Source organism: Vigna angularis, chromosome 5 (genome assembly GCF_016808095.1).
Source record: "Vigna angularis cultivar LongXiaoDou No.4 chromosome 5, ASM1680809v1, whole genome shotgun sequence".
Classification (NCBI taxonomy): Eukaryota; Viridiplantae; Streptophyta; class Magnoliopsida; order Fabales; family Fabaceae; genus Vigna; species Vigna angularis.
Window position 1 is genome coordinate 39668711 of NC_068974.1, and position 9460 is coordinate 39678170.

Genomic DNA, 9460 nt, shown 5'->3' on the forward strand with positions numbered 1-9460 from the left:
CCTGTTATTACAATGTTTTTTCTACTCTGACATTAAAACTCTACTCTTGTTATTCATTGATCAGAACACACCAAAGTTAAGTAAATGGCACGACACAAACAAATCAAACAAAGCGAAATGTTGAATCGCCTAGATTCAAGTTAAGAAGCTTTACTCTTGCATATTCAAGAATTTTGATTTTCCAAACGTTGTTAGAGTCGTTCGGTTCTTTCAAACATTCAAACCTTGGATGTATTTTATTTATTTTGTTTCACCTATGTCCGACCCTCTTCATTTTGAAGTAATTCTGCAATTGTCCATTCTACCACAGATGTTATTCTATCAGTTCCCACAGCAAAAAAATAAAAAATAAAAAATAAAACAGTCTGGTGAACCAACAATCATTAATCAAACAAAGATGATAAAATCAACCATTACACTTTGCATTCATCAAAACTAGTTCAATTAAATAAAGCCTAGCCAACAGGTTTAATTGTATTTTTGGTATAGTTGTAATATTGAGTTCATATTTTATTTATTTATTTATTACTGAATGTGATATTTATATTTTTAAAGGATTAAGTATGTTTTAGTTCTTCAATTTACATTTAAAATTAGAATTCGTTCTTTTTGAAACTCATCTCTATAATTTAATAATTCATTAAATATATCTTTCAAAACCAGCAACGTCAACTTTTAAAAGACATGTCTAATAGTTATGTTGACAAAGTTAACTTTTAAGTGACATGTCTAATTGTTACGTTGATATGTCAGAATATTTGCTAACACAACAATATGTATAATTTTAAAAATATTTTTTTTTCTTTTTCTTTTGTATTATTTTTCTTTTTTATTCCTCTAATTTTATTTCTGGAATTAAACAATAAACATGTAAAAAAAAGTAGACCACGATATTAACATATGTCAATTTATCATCTTCTAAATAATGTCAAAGATCATAGTAGTCGTGATTATCATTAGATTAATCTGACCTTCATTTTATTATCAATTAGTTATGTTATTCGGTCAAAGTAGTCAATTATATACAAGAAATTGATAAAAGGATTCACAACTAAAAATTGTCAATTGAGAATGATAAGTTAAATGCAGTCAATTAAAAATAGTCAATCCAATGTGGTCGATCATGAATGATCAGACTTACATTTGATTGATGATTGAATATTTAATATTTGCCGATAAGGCATTAAGCTACCAATAAATTCTTTTTTTTAGTGTTTTGTTTTTTCCTAATACATTTATGCTAGTTATCATTATTTTTATTTTAAAATATCAAAATCAATTTTTATTTGTATATTTTGAAAACAGAAAAAAAATAACATAGAAAAATCCAGTACAGAATTCAATATAAAAGAAGTTGTGTTTAAGACAAATTAAATATTTATTAGATATATTTTAACCGTATTTTGTGTGACATTCATCATCACTTTATATCTGTAACAATTAAACACCTTTCTAGCGTTTCATAAGTTATTTTCAGTATCCAATTATGTGTTACCAAAATATAAAGAAACAAAATATCAAAACAGATTTGAGTTGAACACCGAACTATGTTTGTTTTATTCTAAATTTTTGTTGTACACATGAAACTTTATAACACGACAAACACCCAGAAACAACTTTAACTGGACAAACTCAAACCCGTTGGTGTGTCTGGCACATCCATGTAATCAGAAACCTCCATAACCATCGGATAAACATCAGTTTCAGGATTATATTGCTGCAACACTAAAACTGAAGACAAAGTGGAAAACTCAGAAGAAGCCAAATAGCTTCCAATGGGACCAAGTTCGGGACAATCACTTTTTTCTACCAAAGGAGCCACTTGCGGCATTCTACCAACCAAAATAAGATTGCTCCGATTCTTCTCCCTCAACACTGCTTTCAAATCTTCTTTGCTGTCTACCAATCTTTCCTCGTACTTAATCGATTCCGTGTTGTTAGATCTCACACTCATGAACTCCGACCAAAACTGTTCATCCTCTTGTTTATCTTCGTCACTATTACCTGTTCCCTGATCCACGTTTATTATCTTCCTGTCCTTGTTCGCTGTTATACCAATCAATTTTGCACCAAAGGCGAATGTTTGACCAGGTGCAGCCACAAACTTCACTACAGTGAGTGAGATACCAGGATGTTCGGCAAGTCTCATTCCATATGCAAGTGCTTCACGATCATCTCTTCCTCCGAAGAACCCTACAACAACATCGTACGACACATCGCTGGCTTGGACTTGTCTTGTACCTCCAAGTCCACGATCAACCAAAATTCCCACAGAGCAAGGAGCACGGCTGAGGACATGGCCGTTCATTGCACGCAATGAGTTTCCCAGTGACTCCATCGTCCCATCAAAGTGTTGGTGTTTGTGAAAAGGGAGGAGAATGAGTGCCACTCGCTTTTGGTGTGCACTGGTGCAGATGTCTTCGTGCATGCTGCTGAAGGCGGATATGGCTGTCATGGGACGAACGTTGACGCTGCTTAGACGGCCATAACCCTGAAATGCAACCACCATTTGATCTTTGTTATCGTGCTTTTTGTTCCAAAAGGGCATGCCGTTGTTGCGTGCCGTGTGAACCATTGTGATGGCTGATGGTCGCTCCGAGAGTTCCATCAAGTGCATGGAATACACGCACAGCTTTCCACGCTTTCTGGTTCCCCGGGATGACTCTATCAGATTGATCAAGGTGGGAATGTTGTAGGTACTGTGGAAGCATGCCAGCACTCTTAGCTCTGTGTCTGGATCCTTGCGTTGAACTGTTTTATGCGTGTATGGTGATCCCCTTCGAGCTGGTTTATACACTGCCATCACTATTGGGGTGGTGATGAAAGTGGTGAACAGTGCCATCAATACACAGATTGCAAATGTCTGATCATTCAGAACCTGCACATTTTCGCAAGAAATAAGATTGATTCATTAGTTTCCATTAAAAACTACAGAGCACCGTACGCTTGAGCTGTCATGAACTCTGAGATGTAACATATTAAAGATATATAATGATACTTAACACGAACTAGATGTCAAGATTTTAATGTATATATATATACCTTGCGATCCTTGCCAATGTTGAGAACAATGAGCTCCACCAAGCCTTTGGTGTTCATGAGAAATCCAAGAGCCAAGGCTTCTCTAAAAGGAACCTTACATAGAAGTGACACAACGAATGTGCCACTGATCTTTCCAAAGCAAGCAGTGAATATAACAAGCACCAGCATACACCAAGAAAGTGTTCCCCTAATGGTTGTCACATCAGTCTTCAAACCACTGGAGACAAAATAGAGTGGCAACAACAGACTCATCACAAGGTCCTCTATCTTCTCGATCAACACCCCAGCAAAAGGACCATCCTTTGGCATGACTATGCCGACCACAAAAGCTCCAAACAGTGCATGAATGCCAATGGTATCAGTGATAAAACTGCAAGCCAGGACCAGTGTCAAGGTGATGCATATGTAAATCTCTTGCACTGGTTCACCCTCAGGGGAACGCTTGGCCATCATTGTGAGCAAGGGATTTAAGGCAAAGATAGCCAAGAGGACAAAAGCAGCAGCACAGAGTATGACCCACAAGGAAACAAGAGGGGATGAGTTAGAGCCAGAGAGAGCTATGGCAAGAGCGAGCAGTATCCATGCTGCAACATCATTCACAGCAGCTGCTGCCATTGCTATGCGACCAGCATCAGTTGTGAGGAGTTTGAGCTCGGCAAGGATGCGTGCAAGGACGGGAAAAGCAGTGATGGAGAGGGCAACACCCATGAAAATAAGGAACGAGGTTGGATTAGCCTTTTTGGATACGGTGGCTCGAAGAGCATAGGAGGTGCCAATGCCGAGCACAAAAGGCAATGTGATGCCTGCAACGGCAATGGCTAAGGCCTTGTGACCAGTTCTGCGTATCGAACGCATGTCAAGCTCAAGCCCCACCAGAAACAAGAAGAACAGAAGACCCAGATTGGCCACAGTTTCAAGCACAGTTAAGCTTTTCTTGGGGAAAATCGTGTTCAGGAATTTCTCATTCCTCCCAATCGCTGATGGCCCAAGTAATATCCCTCCCTGCATTCGTTTTCCAAAACAAGATGCATCCAACCCCACGTTAACTTTTTCATGAATCAGAACAAAAACAATTCAAACGGCCATGATTATAATTTGTTTGGCGATTTTAACAGAAGAAATCAGATAAAAATCAAACCTTTTAACTGAGCAAGCAAAGAAAACAACAGAGGGTACAATGGAAAGGAAAGAAAACTTACAATAACCTCTGCAATGACTCTGGGTTGTCTGAGAGGTTTGAGAATGAATGCAAGCAATCTTGTGAAGACAACGACGAGACATATCTGAAGGATTAGAAGGGGAAGCGCATAATCCAATGGATTTTCATGTTGGAAGGCACCGTTGGAGGTGGCCTTCATTGGTGGTGGACATGTCGGATTAGCAGTGGCCATGATTCAAATGGAAGACGACATTTGATGTGATTAAGAAGAGCTTTGAATTTACATGTGTTGTGGGAGTGAAAGGAAAACTTGGGTACGAAGAAATGAAACAGTGTTTGCTAATAATGGTACGTAGCTGAGGGAATTAAACGTGGAATAGAATTGGGTGCTGGTGATGAATTATGAACACATACTAACGCAAATTCTGGTACATGGTAACATGGTAATAGGAAAAGGAAATCAAGCTTCCATCACTCTACTCCTTTACCATATTTAGCTATCTTCTTTCTCTACTTTTATCACACAAAGCCTATATGTATTCATTTTTTCTTCCATATATTCAATTTTACCAAGTCTTCAACCCATATTTTGTTTATCAACTTTCAAACCTAATTTAATATCTACATAATTATTGGACCCAAGAGTGGTGTACTTTGACATCTTTCAAAGCAAAAAGACATATACTTCACAATCTAAATGATAACATTTTAATTACATCTGTTTTATTTTTTAATTTAAAAGTTTAATATATATTATTATATTACTAGGAGTTAAATATATTTTTAGTTACGAAATTAAAATTCGTGAATTCAAATAATTCATTTTGATCTCTAAATTTTAAAAGTGAATATATAATACTTTTAATCAATGGAGTTAAGATTGACATTTAAATTGTTTACCCAGTTTAACACGTTTTAATTCAAATGTTAGTCTTAACATAGTTTAACAAACCCAAAAAAATCTCAAAAAGAATTAATGTTTTTATTAAAAAACCATATATATCTTACTTTTTAAATTTTAATAACCAAAATGTATCACAAATTTTAAAAAAAAATAAAAAATATATATTTAATCTTCTTATTAGACTGAAAAATATCATCAAAACTTTTTTTTCTTGCGGGAAATTCTACTAAGCTCCATATATCTTCATTCTTAAAATAAATTTCATTTTATTAAATATGTAATTTTAATGTTAATAGTTTTTTTTTATGTTCCAAGAAGACTTTCTTTTTGTTTTGTATTTTATCGTGTTAAGAAAAAAAAGTCAAAGAAAGAAACTTATACTAGACATTCCACAAAGGTCTTGAAAGATATTAAATCAACAAATTAAATAAAATTAAATCAATTAGTAATTTGTTATCTTCTTTTGTAGTATATATCAACTATGTTTCTTTATATATCTTTCCTTTTTCTGCTAACCATTAAATCAAGAAATATGTGGAGGAATGAAAGTGATTTGAAGGAAATATTTTTAATTAAAGGTAATAAGCCATGTGCTATGTTTGTATGAAGGTCATCATGGATTTATTTTCTCTTTGTATATCCTCTTATAGTAACACTCTTATATTATTTTATATACAAATTCTTTTTGTTTGATTAAAAAAAAGGAAATAAGTGAGATTATTTTACTTGAGATTAACCAACAAAAGTAAAACTCCATGTGCCATGAGCTTACTTTCAAAATACGTACATAAAAATAGGTAAAATATCTATACATATCACAAATAATCGTATTTTTGTAAATATATATTCGATTTGTAAAGGCAGGACAAAGATATTATGCTACATTTTTCTAATCAAGTCACGTCATTTTTTTCTAAAAAAAAAAGCTTTATTATCATTTCCCAATTAATAATTGCAATTAGGTACATTTTGGCAGAAAATTATTTATGATGTTTGGCATTATTTAATTAGAAAGAACATTGCACTATATTACTTTGGCATTATTCAATCATGCTAATACAGAAGTCTAGTTTTACATTTAATTTGTTTATTAACTTTTTAATAAAGTGTTCAATTGAGAAGAGTTTAAACATTTCAATATTAGATTTATACTTACTAGAATAATCTTTAACGTTTGAATAAAGCAAGGCACGATTTGGTGAAGAATAGAGAGTTCAGAACTATAACATATATATGTATAAAAGAAAATAAACTTATCAGTAAAACTTACAAATTATATATATGTCATTAAGTAAAATTTATTTAAATTACATAAAAATATACCATTTTAAATTCTAAAATTCTTTTTAATAATTATAATATTTAGATTAAATCTTAGACTTAATTATATGCACTGGATTTTTCTGAATAGACTTCCTCATAAAAAGAAATTAGAAAAGATATCAAAGATGAGAATTTCATATTAATTTGAAGCGACATATTTTTAGTAATATATACGTTGGAAGCATCAAGTGCTGTAAGGGCAGAATAAAAAGTACTGAAATATGCCTATAATTGATGGCTTGAAAAAGCAATAGAAAATCTCATGGAATATTATTTCCAGTTCTAACAGATAGAAGTGAAATAAAGTGATTTGGATAGTTTAAAAATAACAAAAAAAGAAAGAGATATTATTAAGGGAAAATAAAATAAACTTCATAAGAAGCTTAGTTGATTCAGAATGTGAAATGAAACACAACATTTGATCTTATTAAGAGCAGCTTTTCAAATAAAATACTTTTTTAATAATGATATTTAATTAAGCTAGAAATTAGGCGAATATGAATTTAATTAAAAAAATATTCATACTTTTATTCTCATATCTAACTAATATTAAAGTGAGTATACGAAAACGGGTACGAAACTTATACATAAATATTTATTTCTGTCTCCATATATAAATATAAAACAATTAAATTACCAATATTCTTATTTGATAGTATATAATTTTTTCATTAAAACGGATATAATTTCAAACCACAATGAGTTTATTTACCAGGCAGATAAACATAGTTTGTAATTTCTTATTATCTCTTATATGTTAATATTTTTTTATCGTTATCAATTTTATTTTATTTATTATTATATATTTCACTCTTAGAAATATAATTTAATATTACATTATTTTATAATATTTTTAACTACTCTTTATTTCTTAAGTTTAAATTAAAAAAAAAATCAACATTATAAATTAAAATAAAAATTGTTGCTATGTAAAACTTACGTAACATAAATTACAAAAGAAAATTCAATTCAACAGTAATTTAAATTAAATATTTTTTAAAAGTAAATAAAAGTTAAGATTAAATAAATCAACTTGTTAAAATAATATATATTGATTTATATGTGATTTTTAAAAAAAATTAATTTAATTTAAAAAACTCTAATTAAAATTATAATTACATAATATTATATATTTTAAAATATATTTTTTTACACAACAATTGAAACTTATATAAATAAATATATATATATATATATATATATATATATATATATATATATATATATATATATATACCATTTAAAATCGTAAATAGACGGTAAATTTAAACTGTAATAGATTAAATTTTCTCAAAATTTTAAATGTAAATTTAAGTGAGCCACGTGTCGGTAAAATTAACCTGTAATAGCATAAAATTTCTAAAAATTTAAATGTAAATTTAAGTGAGCCACGTGTCGGTAAATTTAAACGTAATAGCATAAAATTTCTCAAAATTTTAAATGTAAATTTAAGTGAGCCACGTGTCGACACATTGAATGTAGTTTTGGAAAAAGCTTCATTCCGTTTGGCCTGCAATTATTGCTTAACCAGAAAAAAATGTGTGGCGTTAAAATCAAATTATTCCATGAAAAATGATACACATAAAAAAATTATATTTTATTATTTTATTTTTAAAAAAATTACAAAAATTGATTCTTTTTATGATTATTTTATTTTTATAGTATATATCAAATAAATATAAAAATGTATGACCGTGACTCGTACCTCGTAGTACCTGGTGTGATGACACCAATGGCATCAAACACCATACATTTTCTGAGATTCTAAGCCTCAACGCTTTGTCTTCACATGCAGAGATAATTTAAAACTGGAAAATGAAATCGAAAAGGTCTAAGAAGAAAGTTACAGTGAGAAAATTGAAAAAGGTCGAAGAAGATGTTCGGAGAACTTCAACACGAGCTGGAACTGCACGCGCCGGCGAGTGAGGCATGGGATCTGTTCGGTACCCTTCGAATAGGGCAACTGGTCGCTGAAGAACTTCCGCAGCTTTTTCAAAGCGTGGAGCTAACAGAAGGCGATGGAGGAGTTGGCACCGTCCTCAAATTAACTTTCGCACCAGGTCATTCTTTCAAATCTTTCTATTTTTGAATATCTGTGTTTGAAAATCGAAGAACATGTTACTGATTTCTTGAAGTTTAAACATAGGTGTGGGTGGACCGAGCGGGTACAAGGAGAAGTTCACGAAGATTGATAATGAGAATCGCATAAAGGAAACAGAGGTGGTTGAAGGAGGGTACTTGGAATTAGGGTTCAGTCTATTTAGGGTTCGTTTTGAAGTGATAGAGAAAGGTGAAGAGTCAAGCATAATCAAATCTACCATTGAATATGAATTGAACGACGATAATGCTTCCAATGCCTCACTTGTCTCTATTCAGTCACTGGTCACCATTGCTGAACTTGCCAAGAGTTACCTCAACAAGAACAAGCCTTCCACTCAATGAAGGAAGAACTTCTGACCTTGCTTAGTTCATGAATAAAAATACGAATTTGCATCTTTTGATTCGTTTCATCGTTTCATGTCATGATGTGTTTCTGTTTAGATGAGGAGCTTGTATTCTGTGAAATCGGAACTGGGTTATGTTTATCAGTATGATTATCAGAACCTACAATATAATATTCTGATCGTTTCATTTCATGATTATCGTATGTTTAAGATGGTCGTAGTAGGGTTGTTGTATGATTTCTATGTCACACCATGGAAGTTTATCACAAACTGAGATTGATAGAAACTGAGATTTAGAAAAGATGGTCTTCATATTAAGAATTCAAACATAAATTTAAAAATAAAATAATTAAATATTATTTAAGGATGGTTATTATCTTGAAATTTTGAATTAAAAGTGATATTAATTTCTTTTGTGTAATTATTCTTACATAAATATTAATTCCTTGTGTATATTATATAAAAATAATAAAGCTAAACTAAGAAAGAAAAACTCATAAATTTAATGTTACGGAGTTTTGTACTAATGTCAGTATTAACATAAAATGGAAACTGGATTGTATTTTTAAATCTAGTGGTTGAGTTTTC

At 31.4% G+C, this 9460-nt stretch overlaps 2 protein-coding genes across 2 annotated transcripts; one reads left to right on the forward strand and one right to left on the reverse strand.

Annotated features, from left to right (window-relative positions):
* Window positions 1-1533: 1533 nt before the first annotated feature.
* LOC108339684 (cation/H(+) antiporter 19) lies at window positions 1534-4683 on the reverse strand. The gene is made up of 3 exons (XM_017576871.1): window positions 4242-4683; window positions 3043-4044; window positions 1534-2878 (listed from the first exon to the last, which is right to left on the reverse strand). Exons 1-3 carry the CDS (start codon window positions 4431-4433, stop codon window positions 1619-1621), a joined length of 2454 nt encoding a protein of 817 aa, XP_017432360.1. The 5' UTR covers window positions 4434-4683; the 3' UTR covers window positions 1534-1618.
* A 3482-nt stretch (window positions 4684-8165) lies between these two features.
* Window positions 8166-9070, forward strand: LOC108339685 (norbelladine synthase). The gene is made up of 2 exons (XM_017576872.2): window positions 8166-8488; window positions 8575-9070. Exons 1-2 carry the CDS (start codon window positions 8305-8307, stop codon window positions 8868-8870), a joined length of 480 nt encoding a protein of 159 aa, XP_017432361.1. The 5' UTR covers window positions 8166-8304; the 3' UTR covers window positions 8871-9070.
* Window positions 9071-9460: the final 390 nt, after the last annotated feature.